The sequence below is a fragment of the Microdochium trichocladiopsis genome (assembly GCF_020744255.1).
Source record: "Microdochium trichocladiopsis strain MPI-CAGE-CH-0230 chromosome Unknown B0I36scaffold_1, whole genome shotgun sequence".
NCBI lineage: Eukaryota > Fungi > Ascomycota > Sordariomycetes > Xylariales > Microdochiaceae > Microdochium > Microdochium trichocladiopsis.
Genome location: NW_025763544.1, coordinates 3,903,210 through 3,926,905, shown reverse-complemented (window position 1 = coordinate 3,926,905; position 23,696 = coordinate 3,903,210). Strand labels below are relative to the sequence as shown.

The 23,696-nt window shown below is 56.5% G+C and overlaps 10 protein-coding genes and 2 non-coding genes across 12 annotated transcripts; 7 read left to right on the top strand and 5 right to left on the bottom strand.

Moving 5' to 3' along the window:
- Positions 1–970: 970 nt before the first annotated feature.
- B0I36DRAFT_232833 (phosphoribosyltransferase-like protein) lies at positions 971–2,153 on the top strand (the record flags this gene model as incomplete). The annotated part of the gene is made up of 3 exons (XM_046149177.1): positions 971–1,003; positions 1,283–1,726; positions 1,980–2,153. 3 exons carry the CDS (start codon positions 971–973, stop codon positions 2,151–2,153), a joined length of 651 nt encoding a protein of 216 aa, XP_046018889.1.
- A 172-nt stretch (positions 2,154–2,325) lies between these two features.
- Positions 2,326–3,655, bottom strand: B0I36DRAFT_311595 (oxidoreductase-like protein). Its single transcript, XM_046152388.1, has one exon. The coding sequence runs from the start codon at positions 3,540–3,542 to the stop codon at positions 2,526–2,528; it is 1,017 nt and encodes a 338-aa protein (XP_046018888.1). The 5' UTR covers positions 3,543–3,655; the 3' UTR covers positions 2,326–2,525.
- A 211-nt stretch (positions 3,656–3,866) lies between these two features.
- Positions 3,867–6,348, top strand: B0I36DRAFT_311592 (uncharacterized protein). The gene is made up of 2 exons (XM_046152387.1): positions 3,867–6,095; positions 6,167–6,348. Exons 1-2 carry the CDS (start codon positions 4,244–4,246, stop codon positions 6,298–6,300), a joined length of 1,986 nt encoding a protein of 661 aa, XP_046018887.1. The 5' UTR covers positions 3,867–4,243; the 3' UTR covers positions 6,301–6,348.
- B0I36DRAFT_311590 (Dolichyl-phosphate-mannosyl transferase) lies at positions 6,349–7,481 on the bottom strand. The gene is made up of 3 exons (XM_046152386.1): positions 7,287–7,481; positions 7,122–7,190; positions 6,349–6,909 (listed from the first exon to the last, which is right to left on the bottom strand). Exons 1-3 carry the CDS (start codon positions 7,332–7,334, stop codon positions 6,748–6,750), a joined length of 279 nt encoding a protein of 92 aa, XP_046018886.1. The 5' UTR covers positions 7,335–7,481; the 3' UTR covers positions 6,349–6,747.
- A 168-nt stretch (positions 7,482–7,649) lies between these two features.
- B0I36DRAFT_t19 lies at positions 7,650–7,761 on the top strand. The gene has a single exon. It is a non-coding gene; the product is annotated as a tRNA-Ser (tRNA).
- An 897-nt stretch (positions 7,762–8,658) lies between these two features.
- B0I36DRAFT_344507 (uncharacterized protein) lies at positions 8,659–9,126 on the top strand (the record flags this gene model as incomplete). Its single annotated transcript, XM_046156266.1, has 1 exon — positions 8,659–9,126. One exon carries the CDS (start codon positions 8,659–8,661, stop codon positions 9,124–9,126), a length of 468 nt encoding a protein of 155 aa, XP_046018885.1.
- Positions 9,127–9,931: 805 nt separating this feature from the next.
- On the top strand, positions 9,932–12,381 carry B0I36DRAFT_311587 (uncharacterized protein). The gene is made up of 3 exons (XM_046152385.1): positions 9,932–10,204; positions 10,262–10,516; positions 10,574–12,381. The coding sequence occupies exons 1-3, from the start codon at positions 9,991–9,993 to the stop codon at positions 12,247–12,249; spliced, it is 2,145 nt and encodes a 714-aa protein (XP_046018884.1). The 5' UTR covers positions 9,932–9,990; the 3' UTR covers positions 12,250–12,381.
- On the bottom strand, positions 12,368–13,963 carry B0I36DRAFT_311585 (ribosomal protein L13e). The gene is made up of 4 exons (XM_046152384.1): positions 13,789–13,963; positions 13,612–13,645; positions 13,275–13,480; positions 12,368–13,163 (listed from the first exon to the last, which is right to left on the bottom strand). Exons 1-4 carry the CDS (start codon positions 13,789–13,791, stop codon positions 12,771–12,773), a joined length of 636 nt encoding a protein of 211 aa, XP_046018883.1. The 5' UTR covers positions 13,792–13,963; the 3' UTR covers positions 12,368–12,770.
- A 2,574-nt stretch (positions 13,964–16,537) lies between these two features.
- B0I36DRAFT_358077 (uncharacterized protein) lies at positions 16,538–17,506 on the top strand (the record flags this gene model as incomplete). Its single annotated transcript, XM_046157902.1, has 2 exons — positions 16,538–16,630; positions 16,715–17,506. The coding sequence occupies 2 exons, from the start codon at positions 16,538–16,540 to the stop codon at positions 17,504–17,506; spliced, it is 885 nt and encodes a 294-aa protein (XP_046018882.1).
- Positions 17,507–19,053: 1,547 nt separating this feature from the next.
- Positions 19,054–20,126, bottom strand: B0I36DRAFT_344503 (uncharacterized protein; the record flags this gene model as incomplete). Its single annotated transcript, XM_046156265.1, has 2 exons — positions 19,054–19,691; positions 19,808–20,126. The coding sequence occupies 2 exons, from the start codon at positions 20,124–20,126 to the stop codon at positions 19,054–19,056; spliced, it is 957 nt and encodes a 318-aa protein (XP_046018881.1).
- Positions 20,127–21,216: 1,090 nt separating this feature from the next.
- Positions 21,217–21,315, top strand: B0I36DRAFT_t20. Its single transcript has one exon. It is a non-coding gene; the product is annotated as a tRNA-Lys (tRNA).
- A 310-nt stretch (positions 21,316–21,625) lies between these two features.
- B0I36DRAFT_234553 (Chloroperoxidase) lies at positions 21,626–22,897 on the bottom strand (the record flags this gene model as incomplete). Its single annotated transcript, XM_046149325.1, has 2 exons — positions 21,626–22,140; positions 22,261–22,897. 2 exons carry the CDS (start codon positions 22,895–22,897, stop codon positions 21,626–21,628), a joined length of 1,152 nt encoding a protein of 383 aa, XP_046018880.1.
- Between the last annotated feature and the right edge of the window lie 799 nt (positions 22,898–23,696).

Here is a 23,696-nt window from a genome sequence, read left to right as displayed (position 1 = left end):
TGAAAGGTTGGCGAATCGCGAGTACTGTAGCTGTAGTTCGATATTTCAAATCCATTCCTCGTTGTTTCGCCCCGGCCCCAGCAGCTTGTTATTGCAGAGATATGGTTATGGTACCTACAACTTCTGGGTGGTCCTTGATGCAGCCTGCTTGAGCACTTGCCTAATGCATGAGTGGGTGGCACGACTGCCGCCAATCAGGACACGGGCCGGGCAGGGACCCCGGAAACCTGGCTGCTGCAAAGCCGTGCCCCCGCTTGTCTCCCCTATGCGCAGAAAAAGGAAGTCACCCCGCATCGACATGTTCGTCTGACTTCACAGATTTCGCAGGCAACAAGACGGCTGCGATAGCAACGTCATGCCATGTTCAACTCGGACGCTACGTCGGTACACGCGCAAGTCATGTGCATGTCATTCTGTGCAGCAGGCCAGGTTGTGTCAAAGAGACGAAGACCACGGAGGGGCAGAGAAGCACATTGCCAGCGTGGCGATCGGACGGGACCCCCGTACGAGTAGTAGGCACATGCAACGCCGGAGACCGCCGCCAACGTCGCCGGCGCTGCCTCTGAGGTCGAGGGAACCCCACTGAAATTTTTCTTGACAGAGCACTGCGCTCTAATGCCCCCGGGCCGGAGGAAGGACCCGTCAAAGGCGGCGGCCCATAAACGACCTGCGATCCAGCGCGAGCCAGTGCCTGGGGCGCTGGGAGCCTAAACAGCAGGGCCTGGACGGCCCGCCAGGCAGGGAGTCAGTCACTCGGCGTGCTCGCCTCATGTCACGGCCCTCTTTTTTTTTTCTTGCTGGTTGCTTCTCTTTTCCTTTCCTTCTCCTCCCCTTGGCAACCGCCCACGACGACCTCCGACCCCTCGCAGACAAGAGCTTTCTGTTCCGTGTAACACAACCGCTCTCTCCAGCTCTCCAGCCTCTCTTCTTCCCCGCAACCCCTGCTCATCTTTCGCACGACACCGTCAAAATGGTGGAGAAGCTTTACGTCACTTACAACGATGTAAGCACCTGCCCCGCGATGCCTCCTCCCGGCGCGCCCACGGAGTCGTCCGAGCCTCATGGTGGGCAGGACGCCCCAGGCCCCCCGTCTCGATAATCTATGGCCGTATAAGGAAGCACAGATGGCCATGGCAGGCCTTTATTGGTTCTGCCGTGCTATGCAGCCTCCTCACTCCGCCGCGGCCCTCGACATCCACGCCTCTCCACGCTTTCCGCGTCATTCACCCACAGAATCTCGGCCCAAAGCTGACACGATGACTCGTTCTCTCCGTCCATCTAGGTCCACAGGCTGTGCCAGGAGTCCGCTCCTCGCATGCTCGAGTCCTTCAAGCCGCAGCTCATGATCGCCATCGGTGGCGGCGGCTATGTCCCCGCGCGCATCCTGCGATCCTTCCTCAAGCAGCAGGGGCAGCCCAACATCCCCATCCAGGCGATCGGCCTGTCGCTGTACGAGGAGCTGCCCATCGCCCACGAGGCCAACGCCACGACCGGCGCCGTCGACCAGATCGGCACAAAGGTCACGCGCACCCAGTGGCTCGACTTCACGTCCCTGGGCGGCATGGAGAACCTCGTCGGCAAGCGCATCCTCATTGTCGACGAGGTCGACGACACCCGCACCACCCTCGAGTACGCCGTCAAGGAGCTCGAGAAGGACGTCGCGGCCGTCAGCGAGAAGCTGGGCAAGGGCGGAGAGAAGACCGAGTTCAGCATCTTTGTTCTGCACGTGAGTACTAGGTTTTTCTTTTTTGGTTGTTCTTCTCTACAGCCGTCTGCTTCAATGTGCAACTTGACCAGGACCAGCTACCACGGCGGGTTGCCCGGGTGGCGTCCCATTTTTTTGCACCGAGCCCCATGAGTTTGCGGATCACGCGAAATGCTGAAGGGGGTGGGGGATGATATATTGAACGGTCTCGCTCGTGGCTTATCCTGGTTTCGAAACCGCATGGCTGACAATTTTTTCTTCTGCAACTCTCCAGAACAAGGACAAGCCCAAGAAGGGCACCCTCCCCGCCGACATGGAGCAGAACAAGTACCTCGCCGCCCAGACTGTCGGCGACGTCTGGATCTGCTACCCCTGGGAGGCCACCGACATTGAGGAGCACGACCGCCTCTCGGCCGAGCAGAAGCAGAAGAAGACCAGCAGCTCGTAGAAGAGAGCTTGCGTGGTTCATTCATTTCTGATGCAATGGAATAAGAAGGCACGGAGAGATAGAGAAAGAGAGAGAGAAAGATCAAAGGGAATCTTTAGATGAGGGTCGTGCGAGATAAAGTGGGACTGCATTTCCGGTGTTATCAAAAAGCGTGGTGGCATCCAGGATTCTCTGGCGACGAGGATATGAGATATACACACTATAGAGGTCGTCTGCTTTCCAATACACATCATATGATATAATACCTCGGTCCTCCATGAACGCTTAAGACTAGCCTTGTTGCTGTGGACAACGCTTGGCACGTTGGAGACTGGTCACTCCGGGCTTTGGAGGATTCGCGGTTCAGTGATTATAATTGCTCACGTACGCTAGCTAACCACCACGAGTGCCTTCCCGCGCATGCTTCTCTTTTAACCTCTTCTCCTGCTTCATAAACTCCCTGATCCCCACAGGCACGTTCTTGTAAAGCTCGTCGTCCCAAAAGTCCTTAGCGAGCTTGGAATCGCCTGCCTTGGCACCAGCCAGAGGGTCGACCCAGTTGGTGTCAGAGCCACCTCCGTCGTCGTCCATGCTGACCGCCTCGCCAACTCTGCTGACAGAAGGCATCCCCTTGACCGCGCTGACTTTGCCAAGCTCGCTGGGCGCGCCCTGGCTCCGCTGTGCCTGCAGCGCGGCCTCTGCCCGCATCGATATCGCCGCCCACTCCTCCATGTCGTCTCTATAACGATCCCACACACAGTTGACGCAACCGCTCATGCAGCAGTTGTCCGGCTCATCGGGCCGCGGGGGCACGCGAATACCGGCTATCAGCGTGCCCTGGCTGAGCCGCAGGGCTTTCAGGCGCTCTGCGCGGGCGGCCTCGTTAGCGGGACCGCCTAGTTTTGTGCCGAACGTGATTGGCGAGGAGGGTTTGGAAGAAAGAGAAGGCTCGCTCGCAGCAGTGGTGGAGGAGGAGGAGGAAGAAGCAGCGGGAGGAGCAGAAGCAGAGAGTGGTGGCTGTATTGGAGATGGCGGTGCTGGTACGGGGTCTGGGTCTGTAGGAAGTCGACCTGCCTCTGTGGTAGTCTTCTTGGAAGCGTCTGCTTTGGCCTTGCCGGTCGCTGACGAAGAGGATGTCGAGGTGGAGCGAGGGGCGTTGGGCGAAGAGGCTGGGGGCGCCTCAGGCTTGGTCTTGGGAATCGGCTGGGGGTCGATGAGCATCGACTCGTAGTAGGGGCCGAGAGGCGTCTTCTGCTCGCTTGGGTCCTTCGTTTCGCCAGGAGTGCCGCCAGGCAGCTTCTGCTGGGACGTCGTGGTGGAGAAGAAGCCCTGTTGTGCGTGACGGGCCTGGTGCAGACCACGAACCGGGCGGGCAGCGGCCCGCAGGATTGGTCGAGCTGTAAAGGCCATCTTCGCAGTTATGCTAAGATTTCACAAGGGAATTTGCAGCGTATTCAGGCGGGCGTGCGCTGTCGGCCGGCGAGGTCACCTCTCTGCTTGGTGGTGGTGGCGGTGGTGAGAAGGTTGGCAAAGAAGCGCTGCTTCTGATCGGCAGAGTCGAGTTGAGGGATTGACCCGCAGCGGCTTCAACGTCATCGGGCCAGCGGCAAGACTCTCTGCAATCGGCCCCACCAGATGGCGCTAGAATTCCTAGGGTACAGCGCTGGAGGGCTGCCTGTGAAGACCGTCGAAGGATGCGCCGTCAAGCACCCCAACTTTATGACGCGTGCAAACGACAAATGATTGTGAAATGATGGCTGTCTGTCACATTGTGAATCTTGAGCAAGAGCATGGTCTACCATGTGCCAGAATTGTAGAAGTTGCGGGCGTTTGAGGTGACAGCACTTGCTGGTCGGGGTGCTTGCACAGGATTAAGCACCACTAAGGAGACACCCAGGTCGATTGCGACGCGTCCCTCACCACTGGGCACGCGTTTCTACACAACCCCACGATCCATCCACCAGCTCGCGACAAGGAAGCTTAACAATTCAGCGCACCGGCTCCAAGGCGACTTTTCGATCCCGGAAATCTGCATGTTTTCCTTGCACCGATGCTGCGAACACAATGGATAATTACTCGCCCTTGGACTAACAACTCGAACTTTCAACACGATGGCAGATGGCCGCGATGCCGCGCCAGATGCTGGTGAAGGCAATAAACCGGCTAGCAAGCCACGACGCCCATCCTTTGCCTCGCCCACGAAGGCAAGCCTGAGTCGCTCCAACCCAGATGTCATTAAGCGACGCAGTGCGCAGAGACAGCGGGCTCCAGGCGACGACGACGAAGACCCCCTCGCCTCCGACCCAAACGGACCAAGCAGCGAGCGGAGTGCTGGAAACCACGACGCGGAAAGACGTGGGCCTCAAGATGGCCGTCCCAAGAATGCGACAGCGCGAGCCATCGCGGGAAGAGCTGGACAGAATGGAAAGCCTCTCGATCGGCCATCGCCACGGCCATTCCCACCACGGGCGCAAGAAGACGACGACCTAATAGACCCTTTCCAACGACGAGGCTTGAGACGATCGCCACCACCAGGCGTGCTGCCGCGCGTGGACCGCGAAGAGCCAGAGCTGCCCCCAACCCCAACCCAAGCCGGTCTGGCTGATCCTGCGGCTGTCGTCAGTTCTCCTAGCGGCATACACAGTTCGCCATCCAAGCGCGCGAAGCGGCACAGGGCGCTGTCTGAACGCATCAAGAGCTCGCCACTGAAACAGCCGCCGCTCCAGGTTCCGGAAGCACAAGCAGAGCCGCCCTCGCCAACGGCTGCGAAGAACTCACGGCTGGGCGAAGGAAGAAAACACATTGTCAAAGCTGAGACCCTGAGGCGCCCTCACAAAGCCCGGAAGGTCAAAGACGAAGATTCTTTCGCAAGCGTACGAGGAACGAGGGACTCGCTCCTCGACGAGATTGCGAGCCTCAAGCGTGATCTAGCTGTGCTCAACAAGGAAAGCGAGCGGCTGTATCGATCACATCAGTCACAAACGACCAGGCCAGCTCTCGAGACATTCAGTAATATTGATAACTTGATAGACGTGCTCAGCCGTAGTGCTCTCCCTGCGGAAGAGAAGGCGCCGCCCAGTGCCACAGAGGAGTGGCTTGAGACAGCGATGAACCCCATTGCGCTGCTGCCTTTTGGCGCTAACCTGCCATTGATGCTGCCTACGACGACAGAGGCAAATGCTCAGGAGGAAAAAGAGGAGCCGCCAGTCTCTCACTATCCCGTGGCTATGAATGCCGAGGAAGAGCTTCCGTACCTCCAGCTGTTCTCCAATCTTGCATTCCGGTCTTCGGTCAGCGTCATACCTCGAAACGTGCAGAGCAACACAGGCGACAGCACAATCATGCAGAAACACAATATTTCCATATCCTCGACGCCGCCCGGTCTTTTCGCCGCAAAGCTTGACTTTACCGTCAACACTAAAAAGCTTTCAATTACGGACATTGACGTCTCTCGGCTCGAGCCAGCCGCTGCAAGTGAGCTGGGGCCATTTGTCCGCAGCATTGTCGACAACAAGCATGATCGGAGCAGCAGCCACATCCGTAGCAGCGCATTGACAAGGAACTTGAGCGTTATCACCTGGTCAATGGGCGAATGGGTACGACTTGCGACGAAACGCGCACACTTCTGGTGTGCTGTTGAGCAGAAACTGGGCACAAAAGAGGGCATCGCCAAATCCGTGGCGGCCGTACGGACAGGAAAGAAGCGGAAGCGTCGGCACCAAGACTCGGACGACGAAGACAGCGAGAACGAGAACGACGAGGCCGAGAGGCGAGGACGATACACGAAGGCTCAACTCTTACCACGCATGGGCCAGACCAGCTATGATCTGAGGATTGCGGGACCCTTTACCGGTCCCGATGACGACGTTATGCCGAGTATACGCATTTTGTGGACCATTGAATTCGACTGGACAGGAGAAGGGCAGAGCAAAATGGGTTTGCAGGTTGAGACGCCGCCGGCATGTAAGTTCTTGTCTACATTCTAGTTGGCATCGTCTCTATGTTTATGAGTCACTGACGCATTCGCACTGCAGGGCACGAGCAAGATTCCAATGCCAAGCTAGATAAAATTCCGGGGATCTTCGACAAGCTCGTTGGAGACAAGGTGGATCCATTGGATGCAGTCCAGACAGTCGTGGCTCTGCTCGTGGGCGACGGCTGGAAGTAGACTTGGATAATGGCATTTCATAAAATATAAGGACATGATACCCATGTTGTGTTACTGGATTGTGTCTCTAGCTTGCCAGTATTCCGAAGGCGTTCCACTTTGGAATATTCGCGATCGTCATGCGCTTCTACCACATTTGCCATATCCACTGCGCACAAATTGTGGTGTCAAGGGCTTGTTGTATTATCTAAAGCTCCTTTGAAGACACAGGCAGCCCTGGCCCTGCCCTCGTAGCTCGGGCACTGGCTGGGCGATCTTGCCATGCCATAAGACGTTTCACTGCTGACGACCATGCCCTCTGCCTTGACCCGTCCATGACAAACCTTCCATCTAGCAATTCTCTATTCCTGGTGTGCCGTCGTGTCCCTGGCAGTGCAGCCAGGGAACTTGCGTCGCGAACCCTCCCTCCCAGTCACTTAGCCCCAAATATTATCGCTCTTGCCGGATTTAATCCACCTCGACGCCCAGGCGGCGGAGGTCCGTCTTGGCGAGATCGATCTCGCTCATGAGCTCATTGTAGGCCTCGGGAACATCGTTGAAGGTCATGACGTTGAAGCCGAGGCGGAAGAGGAGGTACGCGCCAAAGGAGACGAGGGCCCAGAAGGGGAGCTGTTGGCGTGGACAGAAAACAAGATGTTAGCGGTAAAGATTCCTGGACAGATTGCTTGAGGGTAATGTTCCGCTGGTGACCGCGGGATTGAAGTTGCCGCAGCACGAATGGCTCTGCATTGGCGTTCTTTTTTGCTTCCTTCGAATGGGCGGGAGAGCTATTCTGGTGCTTGGTATTCTTGGAGGGGCAGGTCGTCGTAAGGGGCACCTACAACAGGGACGATCTCGGTCTGGACGAGCTCGGGAAGAGGAATAAGCTGCAGGAAGAGAGCCAGGTAAAGCTACGGATTCAATGGGGTTAGCGAGCGTCATTGTTGTATCGGCATTTGTGCTGCAGCTTGGCAGATCTCCGTCCAGGTCAGGGATGGTGAACATACAGAAGTGACGAGGAGGCCGATGGAAATGGTTTGCTGGGCGCGCGTCATGGTTGTGATTGTATGCGGGAGCGTGGAGAAAATAGGACTGGGACTAAACTCGAAATGTGCGCCTCGGTCTTGCAAGAAGGAGTGACTGCGACGAATTGGCGTTGTCGACACAGGAGAGAGGGCGTCGTGAGAGTGGTGACAGATGATGGCGGCAGGCGAGCCAGGGGTAGGTCCGGCTTGATCCAGACACGGTTTCGCAGGCGCGTCTGAAAGACCTAGGGGAATTTGGGGTGGCTCATCATGTGCATGTATAATGTGCAATAGCTGGCCAGATCTTCAACAACCACCAAATCCCGGTGATCAACACCAGGAATTGGCACTTTGGCGGAGTGGTTAACGCGATGCCCTGCTATTGAGATTACTACGCTAGTCCCAATGCGGTTAGGCATTTCCCTCGGGAGCGCAGGTTCGAATCCTGCAGGTGTCGGTCTAAGGACCTCCAGCTCAGCTGGATCTTCTTTTTTGCTTTTTTGATTTATATTAAAATGAAGCCCTGCCATTTCTCTACGGGATGAATGCGGTTTTTTTGTTTTACGATGTGCGTGGACGGCTCAGGCTTCGTTTGAAGATGGAGTGTTTGGGCCAAAAGCGCGCCTCGAACCCTGGACTCGGTAAAGTGGGGCTGTTGGCTCACATTCCCACATTTGGATGTCAACGCCTGGATGGCTGAAAGCACATGTTCGACGAGTCGCATGAACAGTTCCATCAAGGAGTAATGGTGTGTATACTCCGCACGGGCCTTCAGGTTCATGGAAGAAAGGCTTCCCCTTCAGTCTGCGGAGCGGCTGTATGCCAAAACGTCGAAAGCCGCCGCTACTAAGGCTGGCAGACAGGGTTTGAGTAGACGATGTCTCCTGCGATCGTGTCGCCTGGTCAAGGATGAGCAAGTGTATCGTGTATCGTGTATCGTGTGAGCGCGAACCCCAGGATCAAGAGGCGACTACCATCAGCCCAGCAAGCAGATACCCGAAAATGAGCCTGCAATCTCCGACATCGTTTCTGTGTCACCTCGACTTCATCATAGTGACAAAGCCCAGGAGTGCCACCAGCCGGAATCCCGCTCGGGTGAAGAACACAAAGCATGGTCCGCGGAATTTCGGGTGCCACACCAGCGTGGATGACAATGAGAATAAGTCATGTAAAGAAAGTCGTGCCCTCGTACGGTATGACATGGCCAAACAGAAAAGGAGCTTGACTCTATAAAGGAGTGATGTCTTCTCCTTGTGAGCACTGTCGGAGTTCCCTCTTGGTTCTATCAAAGTAATTGTAGTCACCAGCCCAAGTCACTCGTTCCCAATCTCTCTTTCACTGAAACACCATCAGAATGGCACTTGTCCGTCTCGCCACCTTTACTTCCGTCCTCGGGCTTGCCGGATCAGCCTGGTCCCTGGATGATCCTGTCCACTTTGGCGGCAACGTCGAGATCTTGGCGTCAGAGTGCGTCCCCAGCACCACCACAGAGACAGTCGTTTCGACCCTCGCGGTGACTGTGACAGTCTCGGTAGTTGACAACGCGTATGGCGATTTGGAATCGTCCACTCCAGAACCAAGCACTCTCCCACCTCTCACGCTCACGAATACAAACACTCTGACAACCACGACCTTTCGTACGCAGACTGCGTACTCTGGTCTTGCCAGTACTTCGGACTGCATCACGGTGACCGTAACGAGTAAGTTTCCTGCCTACAAGCAGGAAGTTGAGATGTTGACACTGACCAACCAAATTCCCTTCGTTCATCTGCAGGCCCCTGGAGCAACTCTAGCTCCCCTCACGGCACCGGCATCTCCCTGACTGCTGGGGTCAGCGGCAGTTTTCCTACAGTCATCCCCATCAGCGGCGCATTCCGTTTGACACAGTTTATACCCCGTCCTGCAGTTGTGTGTCTTGTATTGTTGTTGACGATGTATACACTTCATGGCTGATGGCACAAAATTCTGGCTTCATTGTGCATGTGATACAGCAGCAATAAGACGAGGCGGGGGCATCTCAAGAGCAAGAAGCTGGGATCACCATCTAATTTTACATGAGTTCGTGTTTGATGAAATTCCATTCAGTTAGTTCTAGGTCATTGGAAAGCATCTGTTCTGTTGGCCAGTGTAATATGCGGCTTTCCCATTTGGTACAAACTCAACGATAAACTGGCATGCCCAGATTTCTGATGCTCTCGACGATAAAGAGTGTGCAATTCAAGCACGGATAAAACCAGAATCAACTCTAGTCTCGTGATCGCTCGACCTGGAGATTGAAATACTGCCCGGGCTTTCGTTGAGCCTGTCACTTGGTTCCCTTTTCTCGCCTTTTTCTTTTCCTTGATTTTTCATATTTTATTCTGCAAGATGCCATTTATGATTCCCTGGCGGTGTGTAATTGTGTGGCAGGTAAACCGAAACATCCCATTGCCAAGTTTCCACTGGACAACCAAACAAGGCCATGCCCGCGACCATGAAATATCAAAACAGCAAGTACACTTGGATATGGTGAGCCGGGATTACCAATCCTCCATGTGAGGATGCTGCAAGACTACGCCTTCGGAGGGAGGGGTCCACGCCTGGCGGCGGATCGTCCGGCCAGGATGCTCCACCAATCACGCACCACACCGACCTCAACCAACTGTCCACTTGACATGAATGACACGGCGTCTGCAAAGACTTCAGAATGACGCCCGAGGACATTGAACGCCTCTTTGCCGGTGCCGAGGTCGATGTGGACAGGCAGACTGCCCCTGTCGCCGCCGATGAGCATAGCGAGGGCCTTTCTGACAGAGTCACCCTACTGAAGCCAGTTCTCAGCTATGTCGAAACGCTCTGGCAGTCGGGCTCGTTGAGACTCGACGAAGCTGCACAGGCTATCGCTGATGGAAGTCGCAAAGGTATGCTGAACAAGGGAGAGCTGTTGTCTGGAAAGCTTTGCTGACTTACAATCGCAGAGATATGGCGAGAGCCTCTGGGCGACTCTGGCATTCTCAACTTCTTCCTCTCTCTGCTCGCCACGGAGGAGGCTCTACGGCCTTCACTCATCCTGCAGATTCTGCGGCTCACCGGAAATGCCTGCGCAGATACAAATGCCAACCGTCAGAGGGTCATAGATGCCGGTGTGCTGCCCAAGCTTGTAGCTCTCCTCGTCCAGGATGCCATGCTGCCTATTGTGCTGGTGGTACTCAACAATCTCTGCAATGACCATGGTATGTCTGTGCTTGTTATGCAGAAACCCAGCAACATCTCGACTAACTACATGACAGAGCCATCTCAGAAAGCGGCATACCTGGCCGGGCTGAATCCGGAACTCATCACCATTCTCTCGGGCCCACGACTTGATCAGGCCCGTCCGTTCTTCTCCATCATCTTCAGGCTCTTGGAGGAGCTCTCAACCCAGGAGCCAGAATCCAACTTTGTTCATCCAGCAACGCCATACGTCCTGCTTAAGCTGGCCCTCGAGTCGTCGGATGCTGGCGACCTCGAGGACTTCTTGGGTCCCACACCAGTCGCGCTCACCTATCTTTCCCATCAGCAGTTCCAGGACTCCTTCGTCCAGACTCCCGGCGCAATTTCCCTCCTGCTCAAGGCCTTCACTGTGGTCACAGACGACCTTGGCCCGTCCGGGCCCGAGCCCGACGAGCAAGAACGCCTGAAAAAGGTGCAGTCCGTGTTTGTCCAGGCGATCGCGGACTTATCCGCTCATGATGTCTTTGCGTCAACCTATCCCCTAGACAGCGAAGTGATCCAGACCCTCACCACATGGCTCTCGCCAGACCCTTCAGGCCCAACCGCCGCCAAGGCAACCGCGGCAAGTCTCGCACTGGGCAACCTCGCTCGCTCCGATGCCGTGTGCACAAAGTTGGTCCAGGACCCGTCACTGCAAGTCCACAAGCCCCTGGCGGTGCTCCTCGCCGACCAGGCCACGACCGACGCGCAGCTGCTGCACTCGAGCCTGAGCTTCCTCAAGAACCTGGCCATCCCCGCAGGCAACAAGGCTGTCCTGGGCGAGGCCGGCCTCCTCGACGATGGCGGCGCCCTCCCGCGGCTCTGGGGGCTCACTGTGCAGCCTCAAGTCCAGTTCGCTGCCGTCTCGCTGACGAGACTGCTCCTCGTGCAATGCCCGGCGAACGTGAGGCGGATACTGCAAGCTCCTGGTGGTGGGCTGACGGACAAAGGAAAGACCAAGTTCACCTCCCTACTCACCGCCTTCAAGGACTCCGACCAGGAACCTACCAAGATGGAAGCCGCACGAGCTGCCCTTGCCGTGTGTCGTGTGCTGCACTCTCCCGACACAGAACTACCCAGCTTGCTCTCGTCGCTAAGCTTGTCCACCCCTCCCGCAGAAGGGACAGCACAACCACCACCGCCGCCGTCATCTCACCTCCTGCACGCATTCTACGAGCTCCACGGCCAGGGCCTGGTCAAGATCATCCTGCACCTCGCGGCGCAGAGCAAGTTCCCCACGCTGCGCTCGGAGCTGTGGTTCGTCCTCGCGCTCGTGGCGCGGTCCGACGCCGGCGCCAAGTTTCTGGCTGGGTCGGTGGTTGGGCGGTACGAGTTCCTGAGCGAGCTGACGCGGACCATCACGGGAGAGAATGCCGTCGAGGGGAAAGAAGACGAGTTGAATAACACGGCGGCCACCGCCATCACTGGGCAAGGGACGGGTCAAACAGGGGTGACCACGCATGTCCACTCCGAGACGGACGAGCACGGGACGACAGATCCCGCAATCACAGCGCCAGGGGTCAAGCTCGAGCTTGAGCCGCAGCAGGTTGGGGCGCAGGCGGCGGCTGGGTTGGCAAAGGTCGACAGGGAGAACGGCATCGTGCTGGTGCATGAGCTGGTGAAGCAGGTTGGGCTGCAGGGTTTTGGGTCACCAGTCGTGGCTGATGTGTTGGGAAAGATTGTCAAGGATACGCCGGAGCTGTTAAAGTCTTGAGTCATCGTCTGATCGAGGTTAGCATATAGCATTTGGCGTAAACGAACGAGCTCATAATGCAGAACATGGTCCCTATGATGACCGACGTGGCTTTCACAGCATGTAGCGAGATGAAAGATTTTGGTTTCATGATTTTTTGTCTTTGTTCATCCGTTTTTTCCATTGAGAACGACCTAGAGCAAACCGAGAGATGCAATGATGATGCTTCGCCTTTGTGCCGAGAGAGGTGACGCCAGAAACAAGGCATGTGGACATCACCAGGTCTTTTATATCTCTCTTCTTGATGGTGCTGGCGGCCGCGACCCCCTTCTCTTCGTGGGGCGATCAGCACGCATATGCACGCAACAATACACGACCCTTTAAAACGAAAGCAGAACCCTAAAGATGCCGTCCGTACTCCCGTGCATTCCCCGTAAGGCTTTTTTCCTCTGTGTGGTGGCCGCCACTGCTGATGACCGCCCGACATCACGCAGCCGTGCCACCACCGTCCCCGTTCATCCTCTTCATGTCGTTGACGTCGTCTATTTCTTGTTGGCCTCGGCCTCGGCGGCGTCCCGGGCGCGCTTCTCGCGAGCACCCTGGTTCCGCTTCTCGCTTCTCGTCTTGCGGAGCAGTGTGTAGGCACCGCCCTCGTAGGCCTTGGGCAGATCGCTCTTCTTGATGACGCTGTGGGCCTCGGCGACGGGGGCGAAGGGCAGGGCAGCGTTAGAAGAGGAGACGACGTCCTTGGCGTCGATGTCCTTGCTGTCACCAGCCTTGGGCTTGCCGGCCTTGCGGGGGAAGACGATAAGGCGGGCCTTGTAGGCCTTGAGGCGCTCGACGTTGGCGGCGAGAGACTCCTCGGACAGGTTGGCGCGGCGGGGGTCAACGGCAATACCGATGGTGGGAGCGACAAGCTTGGGGATACCGGCAGCCTAGTAATTGTTAGATTCGTGTCCCTAGCATATCCGAGAGCGCGCCACCTTGATCCAATTCATTTGGGTCGGGGGGCGGCTCCGGTGTCGATGGGTTGGGCGGATATGTACCTTGAGCTCAGCGAGGGAGAAACCCCGACCGGCACGGACGCGGCGGTTGTACTTGATCGTGGGGCATCGGACGATAGGTCTCAGCTTGTCGACGGGCCGGGGAGCGAGGGCAGCAGCCTTGGCCTTGCGAACCTCACGGCGGTGAATCTTCTTGGTGGGCTGGTCGAAGTGGCATCGAACCCGACGCTGCCAATCCTTGCGGAAGTCTGTGCTTCAAATATTAGCCCTTCTCGTCCAGCGTTCCCAGAAATTCGTGCTTTTGCAAGCGAGGTCGGAAATAGCGACAGGTGCTCGGAGGGTGCGAGGCTGATGATCGCTGGGTGGTTTATCGACGTACGGTTCTTCTGGATCTGGTTGTTGTGCTTGATCGCCTGTATGTAGAGGTGCTCGTCAGCAACCAATTCGATGTCTCCTCGCCATCTTCCACTTCCAACACGGCCGGGATTTCGGGGGCAGCGCGGCGACGTCGATCATCGCCGCGTGCTTTTTCGTGGTGACGGCATATCGAACGTACCATTGTGACTGCTTGCGACCAAGGGTGGTGATGCTGGTTGTGAAGAGGAGGCTGTCACGGGAATTGTCGAAAGGCGGCTCTCTCACCTAGAATTGAGGCACGATACGAAATTTCCTGCCAGGCGCCGCAACAAGCGAACGACCTGGCACCGGGCGGGTCCCACACAGAGGATTTGGCCAAACGAGCAAAATTAATTCGGAGGGCTAACCCTACGGCAGGTGGTCTGTGCATTCTCCCAAAGCACGCTTGCAGGAGCAGCGGCGTGCGATAAGATAAGCTCTGGAATGGCTCCACCTCTCCAACGCTGTCTGGCTGGCTCGTTCCTGCCGCTTGTGAAATAACCGTGTGTTTACATGTGAATCTCGACAACGCACGCTCGTTGGTCTCTGCGTTATTCGACAAACTCGATGTGTTGAAGCAGAAGCGCTGCTGGCTCTTGCAGAGACGTCTGGTGCACGGAATGAATAAACTCCATGGTCGCGTGCTTTCGTCGATACGATCTGGACGAGCGCTCGAGCTGATGATGTTTGACCTCGAGAACGACCGATGAGACATGGAAGCCAAGTAATCAGTACCTTGGCGTTGCGAGTTGTCCACATCTCAAAGTGTCACTTTCCAGTTACGCTGTTATGACCCCTCATTTTCGAGGAGATATGGAACTCTTCCTCGGCGAATGGGGCTGTTACAGATCTAAGCTCCGAAGAAACGGAACCAGAGCTACGACACCGACATCGACGCTCACCAATGCCAGGATGCTACTGTGTCACAAAGCTCTCCTAGAGAAAACATTGATATCGGGGCTTTTACGGTCGCTGACCAGCGGCGACAAGCCACCTGGTCCGGGATAACCATTGCCGGCCATGATGACCGTGTGGCGGATGGGGCAGTAGGGGCTGTTTTGCGTCGCACCAGAAACAGTATCCCTTGCAGGCATGTGCTGAAGCACTTGTGAAACGGATGCCGCACGCCGCAACATCGTCATATCTTCTCCCGAACAGCGGTACCATCTGAACACATGTTATTCTGTAAGAGGACTGAAGCCATATAGCCGCCTCCACTCGCCGAACCTCGCACCCGAACTCCTGGTTTGTGCCCCACTGCAGAACTCTGGTACTGATGCGACGGTGGATGCCTTCACAATGACCATGACGCAAGGGCAATCTGCGAATGATTGGCGCGACATCGCAATCCCGCGAGGCTTCTGCACATGTGGATTTCGTTTCACAAAGCACGGACTCACGCGAACACTTTGGTGTGTAAAGATGCTCAAGGTTCTTGTTTCGTCCACCGCTCTTGCTGTCGAGTGTGGATGACCGAGTCCCTGCATGCGAAACTGAGCTGCAGCGGAGCTTTTGGGTTGACTGGGCCCAGGAGGAGCTGGCTGGGGTCACACACATGTGCAGCGTCAGAAACCGGGGCAAGAGGCCGATCCCCAGCCACGCTGACTTGGCAGCCACCATATGATGTCGCTGTGGATGTCGAGCACATCAAGAGGCCAGGCTGACGTAGACAGGGTCGCACTATGAGTCGTCTCAGGAGTATAGGCTGAATGGGCGAGCCCGTGCTGGAGGTTTCTTGATGTTGTGAAGTGTCGCTGGAGCATTTGTTTCGATGCTGCTTAGCCCCAGAGGTTTTTGACACTGCCACAGCACATCCGCTATTCCCCACCTCGTATGACTGGGACTGCTCCCATCGTCGGTCTCTCCGTCATCGTACCTGCTGATTGCCCACGTCGTGACAAGCTGGCTAGTTCAACCGCTTTCTCAGTTGCGGGGGTTATTTGCTTCTCAGGCGTCAAGCGTCTTGTCGTAGAAGGTTGCGCCGCCCTCCTGACACGCGCCTCATCGTGTTTTTCTCCTGGCAAGGGACATGACCGTGATGGTTCACGAAGGACCCGGTGGGCCAGGACCGATCCTGTGGTTCAGCACTAGGATGAGCTAGCTTAACCAGACCCCTGGCGCAGAACCCACATCTTCGATAGGCGGCCCTTGGGAGTCTCGTGGTCGGGATGAGTGGTGCCGTTTCCCCGGGCCCGGCCACTTTCTCCCTTGTGTCTGGCCTGGCGTGGACTTTTCGCGGCTGGTGTTTACCGCACGGCTCAGCTGCGCAGCAAGAGGACGCGGCGTGTTGTTGATTCCCAACACAACGAAACAGGCGGCCCGTCTCTGGGGGTTCCGTGCGGTCTTGCAATGTCCCCGTGTCAGGTCGCCGAATGTAGCCGTCGCTGCGGCTGTCAGTCTTCGTGAAAAGTGAAGCTGACCTCGGGAGCGCCAAGTCGACCGTTGGTTGCTCATCCAGGTGCCGTCACAGAGAGGGATGGGAGGGACCACCCCTTGACAGCTCGTGCCTCAGTTAGTCTCCCTGCCACCTCCACGCAAACCCGCCCAGCAGGAGACCCTCCTTCTGGAAGGCACAACCCCCGCCATTCCTCGGCCCCAGCCTGCTGAGCCTGTCTCCCTCGCTGCCTTGGTTGCTCTGCACTGCCAGCTCCTGCCTGGCCTCCGATCCCCAAAAATATCACCGCCTGCCCCCGCGTCATTCTCGCCAGCTTCCGCTCTCGCATACCTTCGCAACACCACACACCTCACGCATCGACATACAGCCAGTGTGGTTCGCTAATCACAGAAGCGGCCTTGTTCAGTCCCACTCTCCTTCAGCCAGCCGTCTCTTTTGTGCATGTCTCTTCTCGCTCTGTAGCACGACCCTCCACGGCTTTTGCTGCGCGCAGCTAGACGTCGCTCTGGCCGACATGGATCAGGACTGGGCCGCCCGAAAACGGCAGAGGGATGATGAGGTCGACCCGATGATGGACGGCCTCGCCAGTCCTACACAGCACCGTAATGTGAGCATATTACTTGAGCCGCGCTCACATCAATCATCATAATACATATCAAATGTGTCATACTGACTTATTTATCGTCTACAGAAACGCATCCAGTCACTACCGTTGCGCATGTCACCACCACATAAACGATGGTCTGACCCGACGAATCTATCGTCAGAGTCAATGGCGCCGACTCGCCTCACGCCAGCAAACTCCGACTCTGATGAGATGGGCCCTGCCATGGACGTTGACATGGGAATGATGGTCGACAATGGCTCTTACCCCCTTGTCGATGCTGCCAATGCCGGCAGGATGCCAACTCCCATGTATCCCGAGTTCGCCGCCCAGGTGAAGGGCAACATGTGGGCGAGCCAACGGCCGACTCTGCCCGACCTAGACGAGGGCTTCTGCGAGCATCGCCATACCGCGGACGCATCGGTTCCACGATCGCTTCCAGGAGCCGAGTGGTCCATTGCGCAGGACCGTCGTCTTCCCTCCCCAATTAGTGAACTGGGGACAGAGGATGCTCCGATGACGCCAGGAATGGATTGGGACGACGACTCGGCGCCACAACGGCCATATCTGCCGCACGCTCCAGACTCGATAATCCCGACCGGCGGCATGGTTCTTCATCCCAACATCCACACACCACAGCAGCATCACACCGATATGGACGCTGGAATGTCCGATGCCGACGGTGGCTCCCCCTCCTCGGCGCCAGCCTCGCCATCTCCCCGTGGCAAGTTCGGACACTGCAGGAGCAAGCACACCCTGAGCTCGTGGACCGCAGGTCAACCTGGCATGAAAAAGTCCTTCAGTATAGGCTACCGAGCGGACTGCGAAAAGTGCCGCCTGAAGATCCCTGGCCATTTCAATCACATCATTGTGTCTTAAGGCAGAACGAGTCGTTCGCGACCATGCCGTTCTCTAATAGCCTGACTCTCCCCTAATGTTGTTCATACCAGCCAGCACTTGGTCGTCTTGGCATCATGTCCTGCGATTCACAGTCCACTGGAAATACTATGGTGCATCTGCCACCACCGCCCTTGGTTAAGCCCATTGCTCATTGCTGCTGCTAGGCTTTACCCCTGCGGCCTAACCACTAATCGTCTCAACCACTCTCATTCGTTCTTTGAGCGTTCATTTCCATGGTTCGCACCGGACATATACCCTCACCACGATCCTTAGATTTCTATCTGGCGCAGTTCATCACATATCCAAGCACGCAGACTTACTCTCGTCGACTCTCTCACATGCACCAGCGAGCACATGCGCATAAACCGGCCATTTCAGGCACACATCATTTCCTCTTTGGCGTTGGATCATGTTCTTAGCGATTTTGATTTACCTTGTTTCCTACATGGCGTTGCTTTGATGGGCGAGCGACGCCCAGTCTGCTTTTCATGTTTTGTTTTTTCAAATGCCCGAAGAATGGCATCCTCGCTGAGAGAACTGGGACCAAGAAAGGACACATACACAGAGACGGCCTGCAGTCTTGCACATTACTTTAAACGAAGTACGCCCGTTTACTCACGATCCCAGAGCCTCACAGTATCATGAGGCCATATAGCGACTTGTCAAGATTGCGAATGAAGAACTTATTGCCTTCCCCTATGGGCCATGTGCGAAAAGAATGACTTTGACGTATCAGCAGCAGCTACGGCCTGTGGGTTTTGTAGTCTGGTGGCATCGTAATGGTGACCCGCGATGAGGATAGCTTGTGTGAAAGAGCTTTAGTAGTGGACATGGCACACGAACTCCGGCAGCCAGATATGTAGGTATGATGTCATGATAGTATTCCCGCTTGAGACCGAAGTGTTTATGTGAGCAGTCAGCATATGAAATGTGATCAGACAGCATGGGACGATGGCGAGGATGCCCATTGCGGGCCGGCAGCTGACAGAGTGCACAGGCTTCTTTCAAGCTTGGTCATATTCTTTGGAGGGCTAGTAAGTAAGTGCTTTTGCAAAATGGATTATATTTCGGAACCCAATACGCCTGGTTTTTTATGCACCCGGAACCATCTCTAGCTACATATCTTGATACATATACACTCACATGTGCACGGCGTGCACAGATGCTCTCCTCTCTCGTCATTGCCACTGTTGCCCGGCGTCCAACCCTGAGCATCACCGTGAAGAGCCGGGCGGTGATTCTGGATCGAGTGACGCCAGAGTGTGTGCAAGCTCGTTTCGTCGTGGTAATCCAATGGGCTGTTCCCGCTGCCGAAAAGGCCGCCTCATGAAGCAGACTGGTGATCTACCGCGATAGGCAGATTTTAGTGTACACTGGTTCTGGGAACGGCGAAGGCATTCCGGTCGGATAGTACAACTGGACAGAGTCCCAACTCCCGTGTTGTCGCAAACCGCTGGGGCCCTGACCAAGCCGTCAACACAAGACTCATTGCCGTGTGGTCAGCACGCATATTTTGAAGTTGCCCACTACCAGAGCCAGCCCTTCTTAGTACTGCCGGTGTTCGTGTCCGTGGTGCCGACTCTGTCCAGAGGCCCGCCATGTCTCTGGTTCTCCTTTTCCGTCTCAAACGCAGCCTTTGCGGAGTCGACGATGCTGTGCTGCGCCGAGCTTATCGTGCGGGAGGCAGAAGTAGACCGGGGATCGGACGACGCGGACGTGAGATCGTCATCTCTGACTTCCTCCTTCTTCAGGCCCTCAAATAGCCACGCGGACCAGCCCTTCTTGGTTGGCTGCTCAACCTCGCTCCTCGCAGAAAGGCTGCTCTCTGTCATTGACTCCCCTGGCCATACTGACCGCTCTGCCGTCTCAATATCTCCGCCCTCCTCCCTTGGACTCATCACCTTGGCCCAGCCGGCGGACTTGGCCTGCTTCGGGGCAGATAGAAGCGCCGGGAGCTCCGTGCCTGACTCTCTGGCCTTGGCTGTTGCCTCCTCGACGAGCGCGATTTGTTCCTCGGTGGCCTTACCCGTCATGTAAGCCAGACGAGCAGCCTCGAGACTGTCGTCAGCGAATTGCTTCTGAAGCGCAAAGAACTCGTTGCGTCGCTGCCGGTTATAGTACATCATGTCGAATGTCGCGTACACAGTAACCATCAACGCCACACCTAGAGATGGTTGTTAGTCGCAACGACCTTACTTTGTCATGGAAGTTTTGGAGCCTAGCGGGTGGAAGAAGGCTGGGGTTTGGCGACTTATATTTGCCTGATCTGGAAAGACGTACCACTAAACGCGATGAGGCTAACAACGGTGAAGCGATGAGCGGCATCAAAGTATCGTCGTGAGGAGTTGATGACCTTGTCGAGCTTGCTGACTTCGGCTTGGCGGGCGGCAAGATGTGCAGCCCGCAACCTGCGAACGCGCTCATCTAATGACTCTGGTACTGCCGTTTTAGGCATGCCGGGTGGGGGAAGACGAGAGCTCGGGGGCTTCGAGCTGGCGGCGGCCGTCGAAGATGGCGACGATTTTGTGTTTGCATGTGGCGTGTTGGACGTGAAGCGTGTAGCGTCTGCCACTGTCCGCGGCGTCTTGTCGGCAGCCATTTTGGAGGGACAGGCCACACGTTGTGGCGGGCGCTGGTTGTGTTGCTCTAGGGCGGCAGTGCCGGTCGAAGGGGTCAGTCGACGTAGGCCGAGTCAGCTGCGGCACTGTCAATCGTGCTCGTGGGACGGAGCGGCGAGGTCGGGCTGTGGTCCGTAGAGGGCGGGCGTGCGTGCTTTTGCAGTGCGGAGGCTGATCGCCTCAGGAGATAAATTTTGGTGGTGTTCGATCGGTCGACTTTGGAGCTTTGGGGCTCCATTCCTTGTCCTCTTGGTGGAGCCCCCGGCGCAAAGTCGCTTCGGGGCGAGGTTCTGCGGACGAGTGACTTGGACAAGCAATGCAAGCCCACCTGCAGGCCGAGTCAGTGCCCAATAGGCATGCAGCCAGCCAGCAGCTGTCGAGCTTGCATCTCATCGTCATCGGCTGCCGGCAGGCATTGAAGGCGCGGATGCATCAGCCTAATGGAGGCCCGGAAACATGTGACGGACTTCCCAATCATGAGCCAGCCATTCATTCCCCTTTGCCAAGCGCAGGACTCGAACCCCCCCAGGCGACCAAATGGTAGACTTCCGGCGAGGAAGGTGCTCTGGGCCCAACGATGCAAATGGAAGTTACAACCTCGAGGGCCGCGTTGCACACTTCATAGAGAGATTCAGACTGGTGGTGCATGTAGAATGACTCTCAAGCTGACCATGCCTCGGCTTCCAATCACTATCACCCACGAGTCGGTTGTCCAACTATCTTTGTTAACCATTGCCATGTTGCCAACCAGTATCGTAACCTGTACACATCATGTCCAAAATACCACACCAAGACGAGCAGATCCCCATCTCAAACCCAGCGGCTTCGCAGGCCTTGCAACAAGTGACGCCTCCCAAGCCGAGAGCAGCGCCTGGGAAGCAATCTTGTTCCCTGCGTGTTCATAGCCAGGGCCACGAAATTGCAGTTGCGAGAGCTTCGCTGGTCAGCAACTTCACAAGACTTACATGTGGGAATGTGTTGCAATTGCCAGCAGAGATCCCGCCTTGCCGTGAGCTGGATATGGGATGCAATAAGCGCTTCCGATTTCGCAGATCACCTGTAACAAACCTGGCCCGGGTAGCTCAATTGGTCAGAGCGTCGGACTTTTACAACTACCCCTTCCGAGGGCCTGTAATCCGAAGGCTGGGGGTTCGAGACCCCCTTCGGGCGACCTTCACTTTTGCCGCTCCTGCCTACCTTTATATCTCATGTAGAGAGAGAGAGAGCTAGGGAAAGCTCGGGTTTTTTTTTCTTTCTTCTTTTCTGGGTTTTCTCTGTATTCACAACTGCTCTGTTCTCATTTTTTGTTCTGTATCCCGTCATTGATGTTTCAAGCGCAATTTCCATTGTCCAAGAAAACGAGGTCACTAGCGAAATATTGGGGCTGACATGTTCTAGCCTACTTCGACAATTACATTAGTTGGTGGTCCTGTTGATAAAGTCCATCATCTTCAGTCGAGACGCCACCATATAATCCTGCCTAGTTCAGCCCTCTAGCTCCAGGAAGAGTGTGAAGGAAGTCGTCAATGTTTTCAACAATCTTGTCAAGTCCAGACCCATCCTTCTTGAGATCAGCGAAAGCCGGGCAGGCAAGGTCGAGCAGCCTGAGGTTGATGGCACTGGTGAGAACCTGCAGGGGCAGGTCGATGAGCTTGAAGACACTGGACAGCGAGTTGGGCGCCAAGGTCTTGACCAGCTCAAACACAAAGCACAGAAGGTTGTTGTCCTCGAGCAGCATGGCGGTGTTGAGAAGCCCGCCAGAGATGTCGCTCAGGTCGACGGCGGCGAACGAGTTGACCTTGCCCATGTTGCCGCCGATGGACGCGATGGCCGGGTGCTTCACCATCATGCCTACGAGGTCCAAGTTCATCTCGAGCACGCTGTAGTCGACGGGGCGGCGGTACCAGTTCTCGGGAATGCGCTCCCAGCCGCGCTGGTAGGTCATGACGCCGTTCTGCTCGGTGACGCCGAGGAAAGACTGGGCAATCTTCTTGTCTATGTGGATGTGATTTCTGGTCAGCATTTTTGGCTACTCCCATCCCGCAAAATGCTCTCCACAACCCAAGCGGCAGCTTTCTTCGTTCTCCCTCTTTCATCTTCCAGGATCGGACTTACCCAGGAAACCACCGGGATTCTCAGCGCTGTGGTTGCTGAAGAAGCGCGTGGTGAAGGCACACGCCGCGTTCCGCAGCATGGAGCCCGTGATAGGGCCATAGTAGAAGTTGGGGTTGCTGGCGATGGACTCGTGGAAGCGGTTCTCGGCACGCTGGGCCATGGCATCAATGTCCAAGTTGCTGCCTTCGGGAAGCATGTCGACAAAGCCCCTGAAGACGTCCATGTCCAGGCTCGAGGCGTCGCCCGTCAGGTACAGGTCGTTGCGGGTGTTTGATGAGTCGGCCTCGATGATATTGTGCGAGCCCGAGAGGCCGCGGGGCTTGCCGAGCAGGCCGAAAAGATTACCCAACAGGTTCTGGCTGGCCGAGGAGGAGTCGCCAATGGAGAAGCCTGGGTTCAGGCTGAGCGGGTTGCCCGTGAAGACGACGCCAATGGTGGCCAGCAGGAAGCCCAGGTCGAGGCCCATGCCGAAGACCTGGTTGATGGCCGGGACGACCTCGGCCAGCGACGTGACGCCCTTGCGGTTGATGTACCCGTGGTTGGCGAGAGCGTTCAGGCCTGGGCAAGGACCGCGCTGGTCGCCGCGAGAAAAGTCGGGCGGGACGAACTCGTGCAAGCCGTGGACCTCGACGGGCATGTTCAGAGGGTCCCTCGCGAATCTAGCCTGCGGACCGGACGTGCTCTGGCCGCCGCCGCCGAGCTCGGCCTGGAGCTTCTGCCATTGCGCGAGGATTGCGTCCGACTGGCCGCCCGGGAGAAGCGAGGGGAAGGCATCGGCTGTGCTGGCAGCCAGGGAGAGCACCGAGATGAGGCTGGATCCGGTCACCTTCATCGTGGCTGAGCTAAATAACTACCGTGTGCTGGCTTTGAATGGCAAACCGGGTGGAGAAAGAAATGAGTGACTAGAGGTGAGGGCCGAAGTAAAGAGAGTGTGTAGGAGGAACCAGTGTCTCTGGGATGAACCAAAGCCGAGAAACAAGTCGAGAAAGAGCGTAGTATTAGTCGTCAGTTTACCCCGGAGAGGCCGCTCCCATTGCAGATCAAGACCCCAAGACAGGCAACGAACTTGTCTTGTAAGAGAAGAACCTCTCCGCCCCTGGAATGAAGAATGGAGGTGACGACGCAAAGTTGCGGTCCCGTCCAGCCTGTCAGAGCTAGGGGATTTGACAAGCTCGTGGGGTCGGAAGCACTCCCGTCTGGCCAACGAGTCTGCCAGTCGTTGTCCAGAATCCTGGCCCTTGCATGTCGAATCCAGTCCTGCCTCATCACGATGTTCGCTTTTTGGGCTGGCCCGTGTTGGAGCGGGCAGGGAGGGAACGTGGCTTCGGGTGGGTTGCCGCAAGCCTCGGTGCAGATTTGAGATTGAGATCGGCCCTGGCGGAATGGGAGGAAGGTCCAGAGGCAAGATCCGATATGGCTTGCTGTCAGCGAGTGCT

Excerpts from the sequence above, each read along its gene's own strand:
- B0I36DRAFT_311592 (XM_046152387.1), top strand. The coding sequence starts at position 4,244 with ATGGCAGATGGCCGCGATGCCGCGCCAGATGCTGGTGAAGGCAATAAA. Across the intron at positions 6,096-6,166 it reads GGTTGAGACGCCGCCGGCAT|GGCACGAGCAAGATTCCAAT; the intron begins GTAAGTTCTTGT and ends TTCGCACTGCAG.
- B0I36DRAFT_311595 (XM_046152388.1), bottom strand. The coding sequence starts at position 3,542 with ATGGCCTTTACAGCTCGACCAATCCTGCGGGCCGCTGCCCGCCCGGTT.
- B0I36DRAFT_311587 (XM_046152385.1), top strand. The coding sequence starts at position 9,991 with ATGACGCCCGAGGACATTGAACGCCTCTTTGCCGGTGCCGAGGTCGAT. Across the intron at positions 10,205-10,261 it reads CGCTGATGGAAGTCGCAAAG|AGATATGGCGAGAGCCTCTG; the intron begins GTATGCTGAACA and ends TTACAATCGCAG. Across the intron at positions 10,517-10,573 it reads CAATCTCTGCAATGACCATG|AGCCATCTCAGAAAGCGGCA; the intron begins GTATGTCTGTGC and ends ACTACATGACAG.
- B0I36DRAFT_311585 (XM_046152384.1), bottom strand. Across the intron at positions 13,481-13,611 it reads CAACCAGATCCAGAAGAACC|ACTTCCGCAAGGATTGGCAG; the intron begins GTACGTCGATAA and ends TTTGAAGCACAG. Across the intron at positions 13,164-13,274 it reads TCTCCCTCGCTGAGCTCAAG|GCTGCCGGTATCCCCAAGCT; the intron begins GTACATATCCGC and ends AACAATTACTAG.
- B0I36DRAFT_311590 (XM_046152386.1), bottom strand. The coding sequence starts at position 7,334 with ATGACGCGCGCCCAGCAAACCATTTCCATCGGCCTCCTCGTCACTTCT. Across the intron at positions 7,191-7,286 it reads TCGGCCTCCTCGTCACTTCT|CTTTACCTGGCTCTCTTCCT; the intron begins GTATGTTCACCA and ends TTGAATCCGTAG. Across the intron at positions 6,910-7,121 it reads AGACCGAGATCGTCCCTGTT|CTCCCCTTCTGGGCCCTCGT; the intron begins GTAGGTGCCCCT and ends CCACGCCAACAG.